Below are 25010 nucleotides of genomic sequence, written 5' to 3'. Positions count from 1 at the left end.
GAGTAGCATGTGGAGGCTCCCAATGTGATTTTTTCCTCCAGAACAACTGCAGGAATAAATCAGAAAACCTGAGAGGATCCCCAGACCCTCTGAAGGAAGCAGATTGATTCTGCAGGACCTGGGAGACACCCCACATACTGTGAGTGCCCAAACTGGAAGTGGGAAAGGGAGCTCATCTGCCCTTAACACACACCTGAAACTGAAGGTCTAGATAACCGGAGAAGATTCTGACCTCACCTGGAGCTGAGTCAATTGAGAAAGCAGAGTGAAATACAGGGGTAGAGGAAGCAGCAGGGAAAGCCCTGTGAATTCGGTGGGTCCTCTAGCAAGCCATTTCTGCCTGACCTCACAGGGGTCCTTTGGGAGGGTGGCTGGAGACACTGGAAAAAGTCCACAGGGAAAAGGAAATCTCCAGCTGAACTTTGTAACAATTTGAACTGATTGAGAAGCCTCTGGCCAGAACTCAGGGGAGGGCATGAATCAAGTGTGCAGACTCCACAGGCTGAGGAAGAAGGAGAGCCATGCTTGCTTTTGCAGCTGAGAGGTGGGTAGCCTGGGGCAAGTTCTCAGCCCTGCTCACCCACTGCCTGGAAACAGACACGGTGCTGTCGCAGGAAGGTGGGGCATGGTGGGAGTGAGACAGGCCCTTCGGTTTGCATGGGAGCTGGGTGATACCTGTGACTGCCAGCTTTCCTCCACTTCTCTGGAAACCTGCATGACATAGTAGAGGCAGCCATAATCCTCCCAGGAACATAACTCCATTGACCTGGAAACCTCACCCCATCCCCTACAGCAGCTGCAGCAAGACCAGCCTAAGGAGAGTCTGAGCTCAGACACGCCTAGCCCTGCCCCCACCCAATGGCCCTTCCCTACCCACCCTGGTAACTGAAAACAAAGGGCAAATACTCTTGGGAGTTCTAGGGTCCTGCCCACCACCAGTCCCTCTCCACACTACTACAGCGATGCTTTCCGGAAAGCACCACCTCCTGGCAGGAGACAAGCAGCACAAAAATAGTGGATTAAACAACCAAAACTAAGGACCCTCACAGAGTCCATTTCACTCCCCTGCCACCTCCACCAGAACAGGTGCTGGTATTCACCGCTGAGAGACCCACAGATGGTTCACGAGGCAGTACTCTGTGCAGACAACAATGTATGTGTAAGTCTGTTTTTGTTTGAATTACTTTGACTTTTGTGTGTCCGAGAAAACGTATTTCATCTTAGAGTCTGAAAGTATTTTTTTTAACTGATTATAGAATTTTAACTTTTTTTTTTTTTTTTTTTTTTGCTTTTAATACCTCAGAGCTGTTGCTCCACTGTTTTCTGGCTTGTAATGTTTTAAGTGAAAATGTCTTTCATTTTTCCTTTTTGCTCTACATGTAATATGTCTTATTTTTCTGGCTGCTTTTAAGATTTTCCATTTATCACTGGTTTTGAGCAATTGGATTGTGATGCTCTTTGGGGTAGTTTTCTTTGTTTCTTGTGCATGAGATTCATTAAACTTCTTGGATATGTGGGTTTATAGCCTTCAATTTGTGAAAAATTTTGACCATTATTTCTCCGAATATTCTTTGTTCCCCCTTAACCCTTTTGTGGACTTCAATTACATACAAATTAGGCTTCTTGGAGTTGTTCCATAGCTCCTTGATGCAGTTTTTTTTGTCAGTCTCTTTCCTTGTGTATTTCACTTTGGATAGTTTCTATGTCTTCAAATGTACTAATATTTTCTTCTGCAGTGTCTAATCAACTGTTAATACCAGTGTAATATTAAGCAGAGCAGTTTTCATCTCAGATTTTGTTTTCTTCATCCCTAGAAGTTTGGAATTGGGTCTTTTTCATATCTCTCATGTCTTTCCTCAACATGCTCTTCTACTTTCTTAAACTTATAGAATAAAATTGTTACAACTCTAAAAATATCTTTAGCTACTAATGCTTATCAGTGTCATTTCTGGGTCCGTTTCTGTTGATTGGCTTTTTTCCTTATTTTGAACTGTATTTTCTGCTTTTTATGCCAGGCAATTATTTTTATTGAATGACACACAGTAAATTTTACCTTGTTGGATGCTGGATATTTAAAACATTTCTTTAAATATTCTTGCACTTGGTTCTTGAACTTTGGGTCACATTTCGATTACTTATGAAGTTTGGTCCTTTGAAGATTTGCTTTTGTAAACTGTGAGACCAGAGCAACTTTTATTCCAGGTCTAATTTTGCCTCATTACTGAAGCAATATTCTGATGCCTGTATATTAGAAGGTTTTTTCCAGTTTGACTGGAGGGGGGGCAACAAATTGTTTCTGGCCCTATATAATCACTGGCATTATTCCACCTGAAGCTTTCTAGCGTTTCCTTTTTCCCTCCTGTCTCAGGTAGTTTCCACACATGCAGAGGGTGAGCAATGCTCAGTTAAAGGTTTGAAGGGAAACCTCTAGACATTTCTGGAACTCTTTGTATATGTAGCTCTCTCCTCTCTGGGCAAGTCCTTCCTTTTCTGCAGTCTCCTGTGCAAACTCCTAGCCACTTTGGCCTCCTCCGGTTCTTAGCTGACTCCAACTCAGAGATACCATTGAGCTGTTTGGGATTCTACCCTTCCCTGCCAGCAATACAACCTAGAAAGTCTCTCTAGAAAGTAAGCTGGTTAATTGTTGGTCTCATATCACTTGTTTGCCTTTTCTCAGGAATTATTGCCCCATGCTGCTAGTTGCCCAATGTCTGAAACACATTGTTTTATGTATTTTGCCCATTGGTTTTTACTTGTTTGAGTTGAGAGGGCAAATTGCATCCCTATTACTCCATTAAGATTAAAAGCATAAATCCCTTTTTTTATATCCTGTTTATAAGTTTGGGGATTGTCTCTATAATATCTCAGTCAAGCCAGATGTCTTAAACACTCTAGTTAAGAAACATCTGGTACTTATCAGAGATAAAGATAGTTGAAGGATTTTTCAGTTGCTGACTTGTAGCATAAACTTTTGATTACATATTACTTCACCATTCTCTGGGTTCATATTCTTTTTTTTAATTTTTATTTTTATTTTTTTAGTAGAGACAAGGTCTTACTATGTTGCCCAGGCTGGTCTCAAAGTCCTGAGTGCAAGTGATCCTCCTGCCTTGGCCTCCCAAAGTGTTGGGATTACAGGGATGAGTCACAACACCTAGCCCATATTCTTTTAAAAAATATGTACTTGTATATTTATATATTTTTTGAGACAGGATCTCACTCTGTTACCCAGGCTGAAGTGTAGCGGTGTGATCATGGCTCACTGTAGCTTCAACCTCCCCAGGCTCAAGTGATCCTCCCATCTCAGCCTCCTGAGTAGCTGGGACTACAGGAGTGACCCACCACACCCGGCTAATTTTTGTATTTTTTGTAGAGATGGGGTTTTGCTATGTTTCCCAGGCTGGTTTCAAACTCCTGGGCTCCAGTGATCTGCCCACTTCGACCTCTCAAAGTGCTGGGATTACAGGTGCGACCCATTACACCTGGGCTCTTTTTTCTAGGGTGTAAAAGTAACACGCAAGAATAACTGACAATAAAATATTTTGAGGTAAATTATAGATATTGTACCCTTTTCCCCAAAACAACTCTTAGTACATGAGATATTGGGTCTCAGTGGCCACATCCTTACCAGCAGAGCCCCGGCCACTGGCTACTTTTTCTCATCTATAGTCTTAGATACTGGAGCCAGCCCCACATGTAGAAATGACAGAGGGTGTGTCCAGAACAGTGCAAAAGCTCCTGAGCAGCAGCCATGCCTCACCTTCTGTGGAGGTGTCTGTTATAACAAGTGGCCCTTAGGTCAATATTCACAAACCTCTTCTTGCTTAAGTGACTGATGATTTAAATAGGTACTTTTGCTTTGAGAAAGTCTGCAAAGTAGTTTATTCCTGAAGGCAGAGAGAGGAGAAAATAGTCTAACACTAACTCCAGAATCTGTTTCCCAAAGTCAGGTGGGAGTTTGGCGAGGAAACCAACTCTTTTTAATAGGGGGCCTCAAAGCCCAGATCCTTCCCCAGAATGTTCCCCACTAGGTCATCCTCCCACACACCCATCCTCTAATCAAATATTTATTCACCAGGCTCATCTTTGAGGGAAATGCAGAAATGAATAAAACATATTCTCTGTACCTACAGTTTATAATCAGTAGAAAATCAATCATCAGCATCTAATGAACTCGAATCTCACTGTACGAAAGGCAGCTCAGTTGCCTGCTTTCTAATTCCCTACTTGGTGGCATCACTCCTTTTTGTGAGTTCTTCACAGACTTCCCTCTGCCTTACATAATAACCTGTGTATTCAATCAACATAACCAGTGTACCTGATTTTCTCACACTGGCTTTCAAAGACTCCATCAGGCTATTCAGAGATATATCGCCACTCTTGCCTTCAAAAGCTGAATCACAACACTTTAATCTGATTCTGGCTACTGCTTTACTCTAGGAAGCAGTGGCTAAATCAGTACAACCCTTTGATCTTGGAGGCCTCCCAAGAGACTTGGTGCAGATTTCAGGTGAGAGCAAAACAAGTAACTCAGTATGTCAAGTGTTATCTGTAACACACAGAGGGGCTATAAAGTAACAAAGGAGGCCTCCCTGCCCCGCCCCTGGCAAGGTGGGCACCATTTGTAGAGCATGGCAGAGATGGATAAAGGCGTTAGCAGAGGCAGGAATGCCTGAGACCACAGAGTCTGCATTTCTGTGCTCCAAAGAATCAAAGTGCTGCAAATGCTCATCTTGTGGTTGTGGAGATAACCTACACTTCTCTCTAGCAGTGTGGTCAAACTGTGTTGAGACTCATCAAAGCCATAGGAAATCTTTAATCTTAATCTAGGGTTAACTTCAAAGCTGATTTTTTATTAATATGTATCTTTTAAAGTCATCTTCTTTTTTTTTTTTTTTTTTTTTTTTTTTTTTTTGAGACAAGTTCTCGCTCTATTGCTCAGGCTAGAGTATGGTGGTGCGATCATGACTCATTTCGGCCTCTAACTCCCGTGCTCAAGAAATTCTCCCACCTCAGCCTCCTGAGTAGTTGGGACTACAGGCATGCACCACCATGCCCAGCTATTTATTTATTTATTTATTTATTTATTTGGTAGAGAAGGGATCTCCGTATGTTGCCCAGCCTGGTCTTGAACTTCTGGGCTCAAGTGATCCTTCTGCTTCAGCCTCCCAAAGTGCTGGAATGACAGATGTGAGTCACTGCATCTGGCCCAACATCATTTTATCCTGAGGATAAACATGTACTGTCCATTGACATGCAGTTGTTGGAGCACTTGGGGTCCTTGCCTCCTCGACTCCAGGGAAAGATCTTTAACATGAATAGTGGTATGCATGCATCTGCTCGCTTCTAGGCTAGGCATCCTTGACCATGTTTTCCCTCCATAATTTTTCTAATGGTCAATAGATATTTAATGAGGAGGTGAATGAATAGACCCATTGTGGTATATCTATAAAATAGAATACAACTCAGAAATAAAAAGGACCAATGTATTGGCACACAATATCCACAGATCTCAAGTGAGTATGCCAAGTTAAAGCAGGCAGACAAAAGTAAGTGCATACTGTAGACTCTATTTACATAAAATTGTAGAAAACGCAAACCCATCTACAGTAACAGACAACAGAACAGTGGCTGACTGTGGTTGGTGGTGACGCAAGTAGAGATGGGAGAATGGGATTACAAAGGGGCAGGAGAAAATTTCTGGTATATATATATGTCAAAATGTATTGTGATGATTATTTAACAGGTGTATTCATCTCCGTATTTATAAAAGTGTGCACTTTAAATATGTTCAGCTTATTCTGTGTTAAATTATACCTCAATGAAGCTGAAAAAAAAGAGTGGGTACTAGTATGATACAGTCATTCACTGCATAACAACAACTTGGTCAACAATGGACTGCATATATGACAGTGGTCTCATTAGATTGTAATGGAGCTGCTCTACAAAGATGTGCCACATTCTATCTTTTATACTGTATTTTAACTGTACTTTTTCTATATTTAGATATGTTTGGATACACAAATACTTCCCATTGTGTTATAATTGCTTACAGTATTCAGTACAGTAACGTGCTAAATAGGCTTGTAGACTGAGTCATAGGTCATATAATGTATCGCAGGTGTGCAGTAGACTATGCCATCTAGGTTTCTGTAAGTTGTTAGGTGACTTGATCATTGTCAATGATGAAAATAACTTACAGACACATTTTACATGATGCATCTCCATCAAGTGACGCATGACTGTATCTTGTTACTGCTACCTGAACTAATCTAATTTACTCACTTCTAACTTTCTTGAGGGTGCAGCTGATGTCTTCCTCTCAGTGGTCCCAGGAGGATACCAAAGAACAGTGAAAAATAGAGGCAGTGGCTCTCTCAGATCACAGCAGAACTCCCTGACCCTCAGCTGGTCTCCTGCTCTGAGGAGGAGAGGCACACTCCAGGCTCTCTTAGGCTTCTGGTTGAACTCAGTGAGTTAAGAGAACATAAAGAATGGGGTAAACTGGGACTGTGGACATTCCTTAGTACTCTCATCTCTTCCTGACAACACTCGCCATGAGGGAATTTCTAATCTGGACAGATTTCAAGGACATTGATTGCACTGCATTTATTGGTATGTGGAGTTATTGTTTCTTAACTGATCAGACTCAGTCTTTGGTGTCACTCTTCCATTTTTGTCTTCCATGCAGCTTAGTAGGAAGAGCCAGGACTCCTTTCCAGCTCTTACTCCAGTTTCAACTATTGAATAACGGCTCCTTTCTCACTTGATTTCAAAGATAACATGCTGTCTTGGGTCTCTTCTTATGTCATTTTTCACTCCTTGGTCTTTACTGATTTCTCTTTATTTCCTATAACTCTAAATATTGTAGTACCTCAGAGTTTAGTCCCCATGTCTACTTTCTTGTCTGCTGAATTCACTCATAGGTACTCTCATCCACGTAACTACTATGACTTCCAAAAGGATACCTCCAACCTGGACTTCTATCTGAAGCTCAGTCTTGTATATCCAACAATCTACTTGACATTTCCATTTGGATATCTAAGAGACATCTAAACATGTCTCAAACTGAATTTCTGATTTTTCCCACCAAATATTTTCTACTTACCATCTTCCCCATCTTAATTACTGGCAATGCTAAACCTTTTAGTCATCTGTGACTTCTTGCTTTCTCTTGTGCCACACATCCAAATAATCAGAAAGTCCTGTTGGTTCTACCTTCAGAATAAATCCAGAATCTGATTAATTCTCCCTGTCTTTTGCTACCACCTGATCTAATCCACCATTATCTCTTGCTCAGGTTAATCCAACAACCTCCTAACTGCTCTCTGTGCATCTGCCTTTACCTCTCTGCAGTCATTCTCAACCCAGCACCCAAAGAGATCCTTTTAACTCCTAAGTCAGTTCTTGTCACTCCTCTATGCAAAATCCTCAGTGCTTCTTAACTTGCTCAGGGTAAAATTCAGAGTTTTCACTATGGTCTCTAAGAACATACACAACCTCCCCACTTCTACCATCATTCTACCCTTGCCCACACACTCCAGCCACACCAAACTCCTTGCTTTTCTTGGGCTCTCCAAGCATGTTTCTACTTATTCCCAATTGAAGGTCTTTGCTATTACTGTTTTCCCAGCCTAGAATATTCTTCTCCTAGATATCTATTTTGCTCAGGTTCTTACTTGCTTCAGGTTGCTACTAATAGCATCTTATTAGAGAGACCATTCTTGACCCCCTCATATAAAATTGTAACCTATCCCTCTCAATCACTCCCTGTTCTCCTTAGCCTGCTTATTGTTATCCATTGCATTTATCACTATAGCACATATTCTATATTTACTTGTTTATTTTCTATCTACCTCCCACAAGCCCACACTAGAGTGTACGCATGCATGTATGAGAAAAGAGACTCTTATTTTATTCATTGCTCCATTCTCAGTACCTAGACATAGTAGACAGTCAATAATATTTGTTGAATAAATAAATGGAGTATTTTCTTTTTCCTAAATGGGTAGTGCTGAAAGTGTCCCTGATACATTTCATCCTTCATTTCTTCATTTCCATGGGAAAAAATGGGCACACTGTTCTTTAACTCAGATTTAATCTTTAAGGTTGAATGAAAGAAAGGGGATAGTGCCCATGTGGTTCAGGACCAGCATGAGACCAGTATGATAATGGTAAGATCCACAGCTGTCAGCATGGACACTTTTACCCAGTCGCACCAAAAACTACCATACATAGGCATTTAGTTGGCTAAGTTCTAGAATATAATAGATAAACGTGTCATTATAGGCCTCCCTAATTTCCAAAAATTTCTACAGCATCTCTACCAAGCTTTCAATTATTATAAAGAATGAGAACAGACTATGACATTTGATAGTTTAACAAAATTTGGAAATAATCTCAAACTTAAAGCAAAGTTGGAAGTGGAGTTAAAAAAAAGAGACTTTTGTGGTCTTAGTAACTTGAGTGAATTCTTGTGAGATCTGGTTGCAGAAAGATTTAAAAGAAAATAATACATGTGGCAACAATATTTAAATATGGTGTTCGAAGTCACTACTTTTTGAGTTTCAGGTGGAGTTAAGGTCTAACTACTCTTGATAACGTCAGATGAAGATTTTTCTCCCTTCTACCCTTTGACCTGCTTAGGAGAAACATCTTAAAAACTGTAATGTTCAACACAATGATTATTATTATGACATGGTGGTTGTGGTATTTAGGCAGAATTAACAGATGTAAAGTCTCTTTTTGTGGCATATTCATTTGTGATTCTTAGGGCCAAGTCAGGTTTTTTTGGGCCACTGTCAATTTATTTTTTGTCTTTCCAATGCTAGTGAAAGCTCTGAAAGATGCATTGAGCTAATTTTCCTTGAACTTCAGCCATCCCTTGTGACCCTAAGGGTTTCTTAGGAAAGTATGAACATTTTTTCTGCCTTATTTGCTAATGAAACAGAGGGAGCTCTTTGTGAGGTATCTTAGATCTGGGGTCACAATTGCATTTTTACTTGGAAAATACTACAATGAACTAAACTACCACCCAAGGCATTCTGATGATGTCCATATGTCAGTATTCTAATCCTCTTCACTCTGTGGATGAGGACATTACTAGGGGCCTGAAGTAAAACAGACCTGTATTTAAATTGACTTAGTGGTTTTGCTACATCTCTTAACTTCTCTGAACTTTACTGCTTCATCCTGATTTTACTTACATAGCCACTTAATCCTAGGCAAGTTACTTAACCTTTCAGTGTCTGCTTCCTCATCTATAAAATGAAGATACTAATGGTACCCACATAATAAGTTTTTTATGAAGTTTAAGTAAAGCAATGCCCATATAGTCTTTAGCACAGAGCCAAGCATATAGTCAGCATGTAATAAATGCTTGCTATTCTTAGCTATCATTCAACTCTGCAATCTTGCATGGTTTTGCAGTGTTTCCTCAAGGGCAGTATGTTTGTATAAGCTCAGGGGTAGTTTGGATACTATGCAGTGATTCAGAGTTCTGCTATCTACAGTGGGCAGGAAAGGTAGTTGGCTTTTTTTATTGCTACCAACTTTGGTCATCAAGGAATTTGTTACCTTTTCTCATTAAGTAGAAGCAAAGTTGAGGAGGATTAAGTCTCTCTATGAGAGACTTAATGCACAATTAGATGCAATTATGTGAGTTGCACAATTAGATGCAATTATGTAAGTTTTTTCAATAGCACTTGGAAACAAAGAGTAGAGAAAATCAGCAGGTGGGGTAAAACAAAGTTAGATTTTGATGAAGAAGATATGAGATGTTGAATGTACTGGTTTAAGGAGGTGGATCAAAGGGTATGACTGGGCAGAAAAGGTGGTCAGCCCAGAAAGATGCTGATTATTAGAAAACCAAAGATGGGAGATCAAGGGACTAGAAATTCCTACTAGGCTGAAGATCCAAAGTACTGGGTACAAAGGTTTGGAAGGACTGGCAGAATACATAGCATTAGTGGGATTTTATAATTTTAATATTTCAGTCTTGGTTGACTTATGGATAATGGATATTCCTGGTTATGGTCTTGAGACTAGATGGGAGAAAGAATAAGGGAAATGCCATTAGAGTTGAAGAGGCTAACCTGTGAAGCTAGAGTGTTCAATGTATCATCCCTGATATTGGTGGAACTCAGCAGTTCTCCAGAGTTCTTCAGGTTTCTGCCTGAGAGACAAATCTCTTCTCTAGGACCTGGGAGCTAGGAGTGATCTTGCCCTTTGGACAGGATCTTGCTTGCTATTAAAAGGAACAGCAGGAGAAAAAAAGGTGGAAAAAGAAGATAAACAGGAGTACAAGGAGGAGAGAGAAACAAGGAAAGGGTGAAGGGAAGCAAAGAAGGGGAAGAGGGGCCGGGCGCGGTGGCTCAAGCCTTTAATCCCAGCACTTTGGGAGGCCGAGACGGGCGGATCACGAGGTCGGGAGATCGAGACCATCCTGGCTAACATGGTGAAACCCCGTCTCTACTAAAAAATACAAAAAACTAGCCGGGCGAGGTGGCGGGCGCCTGTAGTCCCAGCTACTCGGGAGGCTGAGGCAGGAGAATGGCGTAAACCCGGGAGGCGGAGCTTGCAGTGAGCTGAGATCCGGCCACTGCACTCCAGCCTGGGCGGCAGAGCGAGACTCCGTCTCAAAAAAAAAAAAAAAGAAGGGGAAGAGGAAGAAAGGAAAAGAAACAAAAAGAATTCTAGCCCAAAGTGGTTCTTCAATGCCCTTGCAAATGCAGATCATCATGCCTGTGTTATCTGAATATCTTTTAATTCCAGTTGTGATCCTGCTGCCTAATGCTTATGTAACAGAAAAAAGGCTCAGAGTAGTTCTTTGACTTGCTTGTGACGACAAAACATGTTCTGTTACATGCAAAGGGGATTTAAGGTTGCAGATGGAATTAAGGTTGCTAATTAGCTGATTAGGAGAGTATCCTGGATAACCAGGATATGTCTAATGTAATAGCAAGGGTCCTTATAAGTGGAAAAGGGAGGAAGAAGAGTGATGTGATGTGAGAAAGACTCAAAGGGCCATTGCTAGCTTTGATGGGGGAAGAGGGCCATAAGCTGAGGAATTCAGGCAGCCTCTAGAAGTTGGAAAAGGCAAGACAACAGATTCTCCCCTAGAGTCTTCAGAAATGAATGCAGCTGTGCTAACTCCTTGATTTTTTTTTTTTTAAGCCCAGTAAGACCAGTTTCAGATATCTGATTTCCAGAACTGTCACATAAGAAATTTGAGTTGTTTCAAGCCACTGAATGTATGGTAACTTGTAACAGCATTAATAGGAAACTAGCATATACCTCTAAAAGTCTTGGTGCCCATGTGTTCCAGATCTGAGAGGACCACTTTGCTTTCGGGCCACTGAGTTTGCTTTGGCGGCTCTGTCCCTGTGTAAGGTTGAGTAGGTTGGTATCCCAGACCTCTTCATTAACACATGTGGTTGGCTGGCAGTCAGGGAAAACTCAATATTGGGGCCGAATTCTTCCTGAATGGAGTAAGGAGGGCTGTTTCAGCTCAGAGGTGAAAAATCTTGGCTGGATTAGCCCAGTAAATTCTCAAGATACCTGGCAAGCGTCCTGGATTGTGGCATTCTCTCACCGATGTAAAAGCTTGAGCCTCTGAATGAATGGACGCCCCCCTCCAGGGTAGCCAGTTCAGGGAAACTGGGGAGATACCTTAACACCTTCCTGGGCTGACTTACTTCCTCCACTCTCCTGGTTTCATTTTGGTGAATGGAGGTGGGCTAGGAAAGATGGGGTTCTGAAAGCCGAAAAGCCACATAGAGACCGGCAGACTCAGAGGGGCCCACAGGCATTTGCTGCAGTCACTTCATGGAACAGATGAGGGTCTTGCCTGAGGTCACATTAGCAGATTAGCGCAGCCCATTTCCCTTTGTGTGACTTGGCAAAGAGAAAAATCGCCTATTGGTTTTCCAGTGGAAGAGAATCCCAGAGCGGTCCGAGTGGGTGAGGAGTCTTGATAGAGAGATGTTGGGAAAAGTTCAGGAACTTGGAGGAGAACAGTATGGGAGGGGGCAGCGCTGAGCGCGGAAGATTGGAGGGAGTGGGGCCCCGCTCTGCCCCAACTCTGTTCTCATCATTTTGAGCGTATATTTAAGCACGCTGGTGGGGGTGGCTTGGGGGCCTCTCGCTCGCAGCTTCCTAGACTGCGGCCCAGGGCGGTTCTCCCGGGTCTCCCCTATTTGGCCGGCTCGGCCAGCTGGGCCCGGCGCTCGGGGCGGGGCCGGAGGAGCGCGGGGGTGGGAGTCCCGGAGGAAGATGCACCAAGCGGGCTGCGAGGCCGAGGGGCATGCAGGGGGCGGAGGGGTGGGGACCCGGGTGGACTGCGCCCTCCCGCTCCGGACCATTCCACACTCCACCGAAAGCGGACACTGTCAGCTGAATCACTCCCCTTTCAGGAGGAGGGAGGGGAAAAAGGTGTCTAGCCCCTTTCTGGTTAAAAAAGCACAGGGAGATCGCGGGCAGCTTTGCAGTCGCTGCCTTCTCGCGCCCGGACCATGCACGCCTGCATCTTCCTGCTGGGCCACAGGCGAGCACTTGATTTCTGGAGCTGAGGGCTAAAACTTTTCTGACTTTTCTTCTCCCCAACAACTGAATCATGCCATGTGCCCAGAGGAGCTGGCTTGCAAACCTTTCCGTGGTGGCCCAGCTCCTTAACTTTGGGGCGCTTTGCTATGGGAGACAGCCTCAGCCAGGCCCGGTTCGCTTCCCGGACAGGAGGCAAGGTTAGTGACTCTTCTTTATTTCTTTTTAAAACAGTGGTGGTAAGACATGCAGGAACTTTGTTGCTCCTTTTTCCCTTCCCCCACCCAGCAGAACTGAACTCTGCGAAGCCATTTGGCTGCATGGTAAGGAAACCTGGGCTGGGAGCTCAGGAACCTAGGCTTTCTCAGAATTCAGTGCTTAAGGTGATGAGTCGTTCATTCTTACAGAAAGGTGAGTACCTTGCTCTCTCTTTTACAGGGATGACACTGCGGTCTTTGAAAGACCCAAGAGGGAGCTGGTAACTTTCTCTTTTGTCTCCTCTTTAAATGCTGTACTGTTTCGATCCCCTATTTTTCAGACTCTAAACATGGAAAATTATCATTTTTTTAAAGTGCCAACTGGCTACTGGCAGTCATTGCAGTGTTTCTAGTTAGTTTTAAACTTCTGGTCAGGAAAGGGGAAATGTGATTCTTCCCCCCTACTGAGCAGGCTTGGCTGTGTTTTGGTTTCCTGGAAAGATTTAGGGTTGTGTTTTTAAAAGAATAGTCCTTTTGGGGGAACTATCCCTCCGTAAGGGCTCACTTTTTCCTGTCCTGTCTCACTGACCACAGCTAGCAGCTTCTCTTTCTGAATTTCTGAACTCATGTTATTGTAGAAAGCACTGGAAGCGTTCTGATGGACAATTTGTTGTTGTTTTTAGTCTTTTAAGCCTAACACTCAGCAGTTTATTGGACTTGGAAGGGTCAGAGGTACCTTCATGTTTGGTGGGGGGTTCATTGTACCTCTGGGGGTAGACAGTCCTAGCAGCAGCAATGGCCCACGTGGCACTCTGTGTCAGCCCATCCCACCAGGGATGGTACCAGTGTGCAGGTACCAGTGTTGCTGTCCCTGCTGTACAGATGAGGATGCTGCAGCTTGGAGAGCTTATGAGGCCAGCTAATGCAGAGCAGGGTTTTGAGCCCAGGTAGTCTGACTCTTAGAATCATGCAACACTGTCCTGTAGCAATAATAGGGATACACACACACACACGCATATGCACACACACGCATGCACATGCACACAGAGCACTGGGTTAGCATGCACTAAGTCCTGTGTTTGCTGACTATGCTGAAGCTTCGGGAAGTGTCCTGCATAGTTTTCTGACATCCCTTTAATTCCCAAGGTCACTTGGTTGATAAACATCACCAGCCTGTCCTTGTTTAGGATTTCTAAGCAGGGTTTTCTGCCCATGTGGTAAAATTCAAATATTGCTGGACAACTCATCTCCTGTGGCTTCAAGACGTATGAGAAGCAAGTCCCTCTCTTTGCTTTACTTGGAAAGCTGGAGCCAGCAAACACTGGGGTTAGATGTCAGTCAGCCAGCACTCACTTGTGTAAACGGTCCAGATACAATCTCCCACCCCCAAGTTTAAAATAGCAGGCCTTGTTGTTCTTTGAAAAACAGTTCCTTTGTGAAAGGTCTCCCTTCTGGGGCAGCACAAACAAAGCCTGCAAGCACTTCCCAGGGCATTTGGAGATGATTTCGTTCAAAGACACACATTCTCCTGGGTTGGTTTTCAGCTTTGCTTGCTCCACATGTTCATTGTAAGGGAATTCAGCTTGGTGTGAAGCAGACACCACTGGGCCATGGGCCATGGTTTTTCCTCTCTGAAAAGTGAGATATGATTATTTTCCGTAGTCACCTCTACCTACAGCTATGTGCTGAGAGTATCCACTGTTCAAAAAAACCTATAACGTGCTCCAAGCTTATTGGTGATATATATTTATTTAGGTTTAAAAATAATTTCAGTTTTTTTTTTTTTTTTTTTTTTTTGAGACTGAGTCTCACTTTGTCTCTCAGGCTGGAGTGTGGTAGTGCGATCTCAGCTCACTGCAGCCTCTGCCTCCCGGGTTCAAGTGATTCTTCTGTCTCAGCCTCCTGAGTAGCTGGGATTATGGATGTGTGTCACCATGCCCGGCTAATTTTTGTATTTTTAGTACAGACGAGGTTTCACCATGTTGGCTAGGCTGTCTCCAACTCCTGACCTCAGGTGATCTGCCCACCTTGGCCGCTTAAAGTGCTGGGGTTACAGGTGTGAGCTACTGCACCCTGCCAATAATTTCAGTTTTTAAAAGCATTTCACCAACCACTGTCAATTCCCTAGTGGATTTACAAATAATCCACATTTGATGCAAAGGAGAATTTTCTTTTTTTTTTTTTTTACTTTTTTATTATACTTTTAAGTTCTAGGGTACATGTGCACAACGTGCAGGTTTGTTACATATGTATACATGTGCCATGTTGGTGTGCTGCACCCATTAACTCGTCATTTACATTAGATATATCTCCTAATGCTATCCCTCCCCACTCCCCCCACCCCACAACAGGCCCCGGTGTGTGATGTTCCCCTTCCTGTGTCCAAGTATTCTCATTGTTCAATTCCCACCTATGAGTGAGAACATGTGTTGTTTGGTTTTGTTCTTTCAATAGTTTGCTGAGAATGGTGGTTTCCAGCTGCATCCATGTCCCTATAAAGGACATGAACTCATCCTTTTTATGGCTGCATAGTATTCCATGGTGTATATGTGCCACATTTTCTTAATCCAGTCTGTCATTGATGGACATTTGGGTTGGTTCCAAGTCTTTGCTATTGTGGATAGTGCTGCAGTAAACATATGTGTGCATGTTTCTTTATAGCAGCATGATTTATAATCCTTTGGGTATATACCCAGTAATGGGATGGCTGGGTCAAATGGTATTTCTAGTTCTAGATCCTTGAGGAATCGCCACACTTTCTTCCACAATGGTTGAACTAGTTTACAGTCCCACCAACAGTGTAAAAGTGTTCCTATTTCTCCACATCCTCTCCAGGACCTGTTGTTTCCTGACATTTTAATGATCACCATTCTAACTGGTGTGAGTTGGTATCTCATTATGGTTTTGATTTGCATTTCTCTGATGGCTAGTGATGATGAGTATTTTTTCATGTGTCTGTTGGCTGCATAAATGTCTTCTTTTGAGAATTTTCTGTTCATATCTCAGAGGAGAAATTTCTAAGCAGACTTATACTTAGAATTAAGAAGGAGAGTCAGAAAGAGGGAGGAAGGGATGGATGAGGGCAAAGCAGTAGAGAATGAAATTCTAAGGCTATCTGGGATTAGGATGGCCTGGGTTTTCCCTCCAAATGACCTACCTACAGTCTCACAAATAACCAATTTCCTTAGACTTCCATTTCCACTTTGATAGCATTTTTGAATGCGCTCAAATCCTGAACATTTAAACTTACAAATTACTTCAGAGATCATCTCACCCATTCTTATTTTTGAACTATTTAATTTGTTTTGTTATGGAGATGAGGTCTAGCTATGTTGTCCAGACTGATCTTGAACTCCTGGCCTTAAGCAATCCTCCCACTTTAGCGTCCCCAAATGCTGCAATTACAGGAATGAGCCACCATGCCTGGCCCCCTTTTTACTTTTACGGATAAGGAATGGGAGGTCTAGGGCATCAGTTAGTCAGCCTATATGATTGAGCACCTAATAAATGCCCCTTCACGAGGAGGGTAAAGGGAATTGCACAGGGTTCCATGGTTGGAGACTGAGTCTCCAGATTCAGACACTACATAACCTTTTAGGTTCCTTCTCGTTCTCAGAGTTGGGCTAAATCAAGATTTTAGTCGTTGGAAGGAGTATGGAGATAAATCCAGTCCTTTCTGGGACTAGAAACATAGAAACAGGCTATTTGACTAACTGCCCAGTATTCTTTCCACATTGCTCAGTTATGATATAGGAATGTGCTGTGACTTACACAGGATTTCTTGGTTCACAACCAAGTATCAGAACAACAGGAAATATTAATCTCGCACACAACATACTGCCTCTCTTCTACAGCCAATCATATCCCCTTTGGGTTGTTTATCCCTATGCTGTTTACAAAACGCCAGTCTGTTCCATGACCTCTTTTGCTCCTGACATCTCTGTGAAATCAACAGGACAGGCACTTTATTCCATATTAGAGATGAGCTTTAGGCTTGTGCAAGAAACAGAGGGAATGTTGCAGTGTTTTCAGATAGGAGTTTTAATTATTTATGTATTCTATTTTTTAAAAATTCTGCAAGGAGGAAAGGATTTCAGCTGTTTTCTTAATGTAAGAAGAGAGTTCACAGATTTGATATATTGTGTTGATTATAATAATCTATATAGTTAGCACATTAGTTATCATAGAGTTGATGAGCAAATCCAACGTTCTGTGGCATACTTTACAATTTTGAGGAGACCAACACAGTTCTTCACAACATTCCAACATGTGTAAATTTCTATAATAAAAATCGCGTTGCAAGGTTACAGTTATCTTATATGGAAGATAATTATGAATAAAACCTCTACTATAGGAATTTCATAATCTTTTTTTAGAAAGGGGTCTTAGCTATTCAATTCTTTCTAAGACAGAAATAAATATAAAGAATAAGTACAGATAATGCTCGCTTTGGAAGCACATATACTAACATTGGACCGATACAGAGATTAGTGTAGCTGCCGCTCAAGGATGACATGCAAATCTGTGAAGCGTTCCATTAAAAAGAAAAAAGAATAGGACACGGTGGCTCATGCCTGTAATCCCAGCACTTTGGGAGGCCAAGGCGGGTGCATCACCTGAGGTCGGAAGTTCGAGACCAGCCTGGTCAACACAACGAAACCCTGTCTCTACTAAAAATACAAAAATCAGCCAGGTGTGGCGGTGTACGCCTGTAGTCCCAACTACTTGGGAGGCTGAGGCAGGAAAATCTCTTTAACCCTGGAGGCAGAGGATATAGTGGGCTGCCGAGATCATGCCAGCCTGGGCAACAGAGCAGGACTCTGTCTGAAAAAAAAAAAAAAAAAAAAACAAAAAAAAAAACTATAGATTTAGCCTAAACTGTACAAAGCTAGTAAATATTCTTACCTCTGTCCTTTCTAAGCTGAGGGTAAAAGATGCCTTGTTTTGTATTTTAAAAAAGCGCTTGTGCCAACAGCCTTTACTCAAGAGCTTCTCTTGAAGTACCATTGAAACTTGTGGACTGAGGCTTCCAATATAATTTTAAACAAGGCAAATCAAAGTATTAGGGGCTTAATGTATTTCTACACACCCTTGTATAGATTGTGATGTAATTTTCGTGTATCTCAGCCTCTGGCCCTCCCAACCCCACACCTTATTGATAACCCGCCTTGACATCTGTGCTGGGTAACAGACCCTGGTGATGCACGCAGTAAGGGCAGAGCTTAGGAGTGTGTGCTCTGGGATCAGATTGCCCAGGAACAAATCCTCATCCCTCATTGTTGTCACTTTACAGAGATGGAAGTAGAGCCCCAGATGAGGGATACAATTAATGCTTACCCACAGAATTGTGAGGATTAGCTAAGACCAAGCTGGCATACTCTTAATGTAGTACTTGACCATAGAAATGATAAAAATTAGGAGCAATTATTATTTCTTGACACCTATTTCTCCATCGCTATCATATCTCCTCTGAGTTCTGCTTTCATTGGCCAAGATTATAGCTAACAAATCTGCAAAACTAATCTTAGCTTATGGAGAGGAGGCTAAGGTGAGTGTGGGCTTCTCTCCTATCTCTGCTTGGAGGTTACACATGTCTATGTCCACAGTGATCCCTAGTAGCCAAGTTTCTACCTTTAAAACCAACAGTGCTAGTATTTAATGAATGTTATTTGTCAAGCACAATATTAAATGTTTTAAATATATTAATGCATTGGAGCCTCACTCCCAGCCTAGGAGGTAGATGCTATTAAAACAAACCACACTTTGTAAGTGACCCCCGATTTCCATCCACACCTATGGGCTGCCATGGTTTAGCTGCCTCCTATGCAATCAGATCAGGAGGGAAAACCGATATTATCCCCCATCGTTTTGCCCGACAAAGAGGCAATTACTATGTCCATTGATTGCTAAGAAAATTGAGGTGTAAAGAAGTGAAGCGCTTCTTGTCTGGTCAGACCACCGTCCCTAGGAGCAGTGTTATTACCTCTAACCCTGCTACGCTCTCTGCCAAGAGCAGCTGCTTTTCTTTACTTACTAATGAAGTGTGGTGGCTAGAGCATGGTTTTGAAATAGAAGGCACAGCATTTCAATCCAAGGAATGTTATATAATGTGGCACAGTGACTTCCTACACTCACTTTCCTTATTTATGAAATGGGGATAACAACTGAATCTCTATCACAGGGTTGTTGTGAGTATTGAATGAGGAAAGACTTATGGTACCTGGCTCACAGCAAGCACTTATGAAACACTGTTATTATTATCATATTCTATAGCCAACTTAGATTGGCTCTCTTAAAAACTTGTTCGATCAAAAGCAACTGGGTCAAAATTTATAAATGTGTTTGCTCTTTTATTTATTGGGCAATAGGTGCTAGGGCATAGGCAAACTTTCATCTTTCATTTTACACTTTCAAAAATCATATTTAAATCTGTGAGATGTATCTTCAGAGGCAGTTTCTATAAAGAATATTTTAAGTCAGAAAATTTATGAGAAAAAATGTTGTTTTCTGGATAAATTGAGATAACTCCTAGATTAAGTTTGCTTCCTCTACACTCTTCCCATTGCAATTCTTCTAACTCAGATCTGGGATTATTGCTTCTCTCTGCGGGATGGCCTTGATGGCAGAATACCAAGCCTGCCATTTAAGCCTGCCTCTACGCTGGCCTGCTTTTTCTCACACCCTTGTCTCCTGCTAACACTCCTGTGGATCTGTCGCTCCAAACTCATTTTGCTTTCCTATTGCCTGAGAAGACCTCGAGCTCTACTCTAGCTGCCCCGTCCCCATCTCCAGCAGTCTCAGTCAAGGGATGCCTCTTCCAAGGTGAATTCTTCCCTCAGGATGCAGCCAGCTGTAGTGGGTACCATCACCAAGGCATCGGGAGTGACCAGTGTCAAACAGCCTTGTGTCATGGGGCACAGGCATGCCTCACTTATCTTGTCTACTGGATATTCTATATGGTTCTCTCATAAGCCAGCATAGCATTGCCCCATTCAATCCTTCTCACCTATTTATTTTTAACTGGGAAAAGCAACACAGGAACTACAAATTTTAAAAGGAAAAACCACACCCCAAATCTCATCATCATAAAAATGTTCACTCTTACCCATTATTTCAAACGCTTTATTCATATGCATATATATTAATATGTCTCACAGTTGCAATTATAGTAGAGATGCAATTATACATTTATTGCCCCTTTATTATATCCTATTGTTTCCATATTTCTGTAAAATTGCCACAATTATTTTGATATATCAACTTACATAAAAATTTAGAGTAATTTTTAATAATGTAAGATTGATTTAGAATCACACTTGTTGGTTTGTTTCATGACAACCTAAATTTTATTATAGTTGTTTTCTAAGTATAGCAAATAAGATATTTTCAATTCTTTTCAGAGTTTTTCAATAGGTTATAGCTCATTTGACTTGGAAGAGTATAACATTTTATTCAGAATTCATTTTTTAAAATGTGGTTGCTTTTCATTCATGCTCCCCTTAAATCAGTCAATCTGGCTTTTTGAAAAAATGATCTGCTAGAAAAGATGCTTATTTTCTGTTTTGATAGAGATGCAGAGACTTGCGTGTGTAACAGGGTACTCAAATGGGACTCTTTCTTTTGTCTCAGTTTCTGCCAAGACCTTAAGTCTGAGAAGAAAAAAAAAGATTAATTTTCTACACGTACTTAAAGAGAAATTTCAGACCATGTGTGTGGGCCTTGCAGGGGGATGGTGTGATTCTAATTTCTTCACTCTCCTAGTATGAGCGTGAGGAGAGGCTTAAAGGCCAGTGGAGAGATTTCAGAGAGACAATTCCTTCAGGAGAGATGAGAATGCTAGGGCATTCATTCCCCCTACTGTGCCCCAACTCAAGGCAAGGGAAGGGACAGCTAGTGATCTTGAGGGTTTGCTATGGGCTTGGGGAGCATGGCCACTAGCATTTTAGCCTTAAAATATGGATAGGCAAAAGACTGCCTGGAATGACATTTGGTGACACAGCTGACCAAGAGCACAGCCAGGAATGGCCTGATTTTCATGACGTGGGGTGGGGGTGAAGGGGATGTCAGGGATCGTGGTTGCTTCTTGTGAGCCAGATTTGGACCTCATGAAAGGCAACAAGATGTGGATCATCTTGAAAAGATGCCAAAGAGGATGCCCTGTAGGGGTGATGTGGTTTCAGTAAAGGGGTAGAAGATAGGGAGGCAGTGGGTGGCCAGTCGGAGGAGGAATTATCCACATTGAGGGACCTGAAGGGAGCAGAGGTTTCCCAGTGGCCACAGAGCTTCTCTTAATAGAAGGTGCCAGTCAGCATGTGGACACTGGCTACATACAGGGCACCATTGCTAGATGATACCATTGCTATATACCCAACTGAATAAGATATTTTCTGCCCCTAACTCCCTTCCCTGTTCGAGCCCTGGAGGAGCCAGAAGCATCCCTGTGAGTAGCAGAGGAGAAGATCAGCCAGAGGGAAATACTACAGGAGCTGACTGCATCTGCCTCGCCCACCCACAGTTTCTCTTTGGAAGGTCCTCCAATACTAGATTGGAGCAGACGTTTCTTAGGGAGTGAATGGGCAGGAGAGAGGACTGAGTCAGTTACACATTTCAGTTCATGGCACACTAGTATGAATTTTGCGAAAAAGCTTTTTTTTGTTATGTATATTTATGCATTTCTGTTCCCACTCCCTACTCCAATTCTTCCCCATGGAAAACCATTTTAATGGGTTCCATATGTATTTCTTGTTCCAGTGTGTTCTGGAAAACTTTGTATTATTGTTTTCGTGTGTGTGTATTTTCCATGAATGTAAATAGCTCTGCATTAGCTTGTTCTATTTCTTGTTTTTCATGGAGCATTGCTGTGAAGATCTGCCCATGTTGCCGTGTGGTCTGTTGTGCCTAGCTGCTGCAGTCGGAAATAATGGGTCCGGGCTTTTTATGCCTAAAAATGGAGACCATTTGTTAGTGTCTGAGAGTGAAAACTCTGTGTTCTCCCCCATATTTAATCCAAGGCAGAGAAGAAAGATTCCACAAAGGGTTTAGAGGTAGTTGCCTGGGAAAAAAACAAAAAACAAACAAACAAACAAAAAACAGCTCTTTTATAATTGTAACCCATCAAGTCCAGTTATTTTAATTAACTAGCTACGATAGTGTTTACTGATACATCAACACATAAGAACTGAGCACCTGTGATGTGTAAGATTCTGGCAGATTTGGGGATAAATTGTATAATAAAAGGCAATATAAAATAAAGTCATTCTGGGAGGTACAGAGAGTAAGGGCATGAGGGTTCAGGGAAAGGCGAGAGAAGTTTAGCCAGGGACACTAGGAGAAAAAAGAGGAAGGATTTAAGTTGAGACTTGAATGCTTAAACAGGATTTTGATAGAATGCAAAAGACATTCTGGTTGGAGAAGTTACATGAGCAAAGTAAAGCAAGTTACAAAGTGCAAAACTACAACTGAGAAGTGACAAGTAGAATTTTTTTTTTTTTTTTTTTAGCAACATATTAGTTTATCTTACTAAATGGTTAATGGTTTTGGGAGGCCAAGGTGAGTGGATCACCTGAGGTCAGGAGTTCAAGACCAGCCTGGTCAACATGGCCCCGTCTCTATGAAAAATACAAAATTAGCCGGGTGTGGTGGCGCATGCCTGTAATCCCAGCTACTTAGGAGGCTGAGGTAGGAGAATTGTCTGAACCTGGGAGGCGGAGGTTGTGGGGAGCCGAGATCATGCCATTGCACTCCAGCCTGGGCAACAAGTGCAAAACTCCATCTCAGAAAACAATGCAAAGCAAAACAAAACCAAACAAACAAAAAAAGAAGTCTGTAATCCAGAGTGATGATAAATTCTCTGCTAGGTAGATCCTTTGTTATTCTCAAACATCAAAATAAGGAGGTAGTGGTAGCGAGGCAAATTAGAGTAGGTCAAAAATGTGTATGTGTTCTTGTATGGGGAAGGATCAAGTGTTCCAGTCTTGCATTTTTAAAGTGGCAGTTTTTATGTTTTGAGCCAATGCCTTGGATCCTGATATATCCCCTTATCATATGCATTTGGTAAACATTTTTTTTTAAACCCAGCTTCTTTTATGCACTCTTTGCTACATTATGGAATACTCTTATGCTGTAATTGGTGTGAGGTTGATCAGCATGCATATGATGAGTTCGCCATGATTTTGTTTTTTTCCCTCTAATCTGACTTTAACAGGAAGTTCTTGATGTATTGAAGCACCTTATAATCCACAGTGAAGCTCTGTGATTTGTCTTACTGAACTCTAGACTTGAAAGATTCCTGTTCCTCATGCAGACCTTGCCCCTTTTCTAACAGTGCCCATCACGGATTAATTCCCATCTTAATTTGTCTCTGGTAAAACACCTGATATCATGGCACTGAAGAGGAGGCACCAGGTAAATTTAAGTTGTTCTGGGAATTTAATGTTAACAGTATTTGTATGATGGAAAGGATCTCTAAACTTCAATTCGACAGTGGAATTTTGCCATTAAAAAGCTAGCGGCAGGGCATGGTGGCTCACACCTGTAATCCCAGCACTTTGGAAGGGCGAGGCAGGTGGATCACCCGAGGTCGGGAGTTCGAGACCAGCCTGACCAACATGGAGAAACCCCGTCTCTACTAAAAAAGATACAAAATTAGCCAGGCATTGTGGCGCATGCCTGTAATCCCAGCTACTCGGGAGGCTGAGGCAGGAGAATCACTTGAACCCATGAGGAGGAGGTTGAGGTGAGCCCGGATCATGCCATTGCACTCCAGCCTAGGCAACAAGAGTGAAACTTCATTTCAAAAAAAAAAGAAAAAAGAAGAAAGCTAGCATCCAAGTTCCAAACAAAAGTGGCTTTGCTTTACTACCAGTGTCTCTCACTGTTCTTCCATTTCTCTTTTTCTTTCAGAGCATTTTGTCAAGGGTCTGCCAGAATACCACGTGGTGGGTCCAGTCCGAGTAGACGCCAGCGGGCATTTTTTGTCGTATGGCTTGCACTATCCCATCACGAGCAGCAGGAGGAGGAGAGATTTGGATGGCTCAGAGGACTGGGTGTACTACAGAATTTCTCACGAGGAGAAGGACCTGTTTTTTAACTTGACGGTCAATCGAGGATTTCTTTCCAATAGCTACATCATGGAGAAGAGATATGGGAACCTCTCCCGAGTTAAGATGATGGCTTCCTCTGCCCCGCTCTGCCATCTCAGTGGCACGGTTCTGCAGCAGGGCACCAGAGTTGGGACGGCAGCCCTCAGTGCCTGCCATGGACTGGTGAGTGCAAGCTCTGGCATCTCCTTCCTCTGCTCCGGCCCCTAGAGTCCCAGCCAGTAGACCTACTACCAACAGGTTCACAGATGCACTGACATATGGGAGTTGAGCCCCTGTCATGTGATGATCCTGGCCTCCAGAGGGGTTGGCGAGAAAGTGTTTAATAAATAAAAGAGATTGAATTGAGAGGTACAAAGAGTAAGGGCACTGAGGGTTCAGAGGAGGCAGACAGAACTCCAACCAGGAACATCAGGGCGGGGTTGGAGGGGGAAGAAGAGAGAGGATTTGAGTTTGGTCTTCAGCCTCTGAGGCAGCTCTGAAGGTATTGTTGACTGACTGGCTGGACAGCATATTTTGAATAAACAGAACTTAAATTTGGACTGAGTGAGAATGTTATGAATAATGATGGTGATAGCAGCTGCTGTGATGTAATAGTTGACTCTGTGTGCTTCATAATCAGACTTCATGAGGGAACCTCAGGCAGTCAATTGATCCCTTTGTGCCTCTGTTTTCTCATCTGTAAAATAGAGATAATAGTAGTATCTGCCTCATGGAGTAAGGTTTGCCAAGCTATGAACCATAGGCCAAATCTGGCCTGCCTCTTGTTTCTATAAATAAAGTTTTATTGAAAGGCAGATATGCTGTGTGTTTACAGATTGTTTATGGCTGTTTTTGAACTGCAACAACAGAGCTGAGTAGTTGGGGTAGTTACTGTATGGCTGAGGAACCGCACAATATTTGCTGTCTGGTCTTTCAGAAAAAGTTTGCCGACACTTTTAATAGAGTATTGTGGAGTGTTTAATAAATAATAAACACTCAATGAATATTAGCTGCTGCTGTTATATTATTTGAATATGCCAAGCACTGGAGTGTGTGGTTTACTATGTGATTTATGTTCATTGTCCTCTTTGCCTCGTTTTAGCAGATGAGGCAGCTTGGAGATATTGAATACATTCACTGTGCAAGTTACCTTGGGTTCAGTCTTTCTACCGTTACACGCTGTATCTCAAAA

General features: G+C 42.4%; 1 protein-coding gene and 1 non-coding gene across 4 annotated transcripts in view; both read left to right on the top strand.

Annotated features, from left to right (window-relative positions):
• Nucleotides 1-12484: 12484 nt before the first annotated feature.
• Nucleotides 12485-25010, top strand: part of ADAMTS12 (ADAM metallopeptidase with thrombospondin type 1 motif 12) — a 366598-nt gene continuing 354072 nt past the window's right edge. For all 3 annotated transcript variants that reach the window (XR_012414525.1, XM_005556663.4, XM_073995108.1), the window contains exons 1-2: nucleotides 12485-12740; nucleotides 23640-24001. Coding sequence is in view for 1 of the 3 variants with exons in the window: in XM_005556663.4 (XP_005556720.3) it covers nucleotides 12614-12740; nucleotides 23640-24001 (489 nt within the window). In the remaining 2 variants the exon portion in view is untranslated. The remainder of the gene's footprint in view (nucleotides 12741-23639; nucleotides 24002-25010) is intronic.
• On the top strand, nucleotides 17178-17281 carry LOC123574242 (U6 spliceosomal RNA). The gene has a single exon (XR_006699129.1). It is a non-coding gene; the product is annotated as a U6 spliceosomal RNA (small nuclear RNA).

Source organism: Macaca fascicularis, chromosome 6, assembly GCF_037993035.2.
Source record: "Macaca fascicularis isolate 582-1 chromosome 6, T2T-MFA8v1.1".
Lineage (NCBI taxonomy): Eukaryota > Metazoa > Chordata > Mammalia > Primates > Cercopithecidae > Macaca > Macaca fascicularis.
The sequence above is the reverse complement of the archived record's forward strand: the minus strand, read 5'-3'. Positions and strand labels throughout refer to the sequence as shown.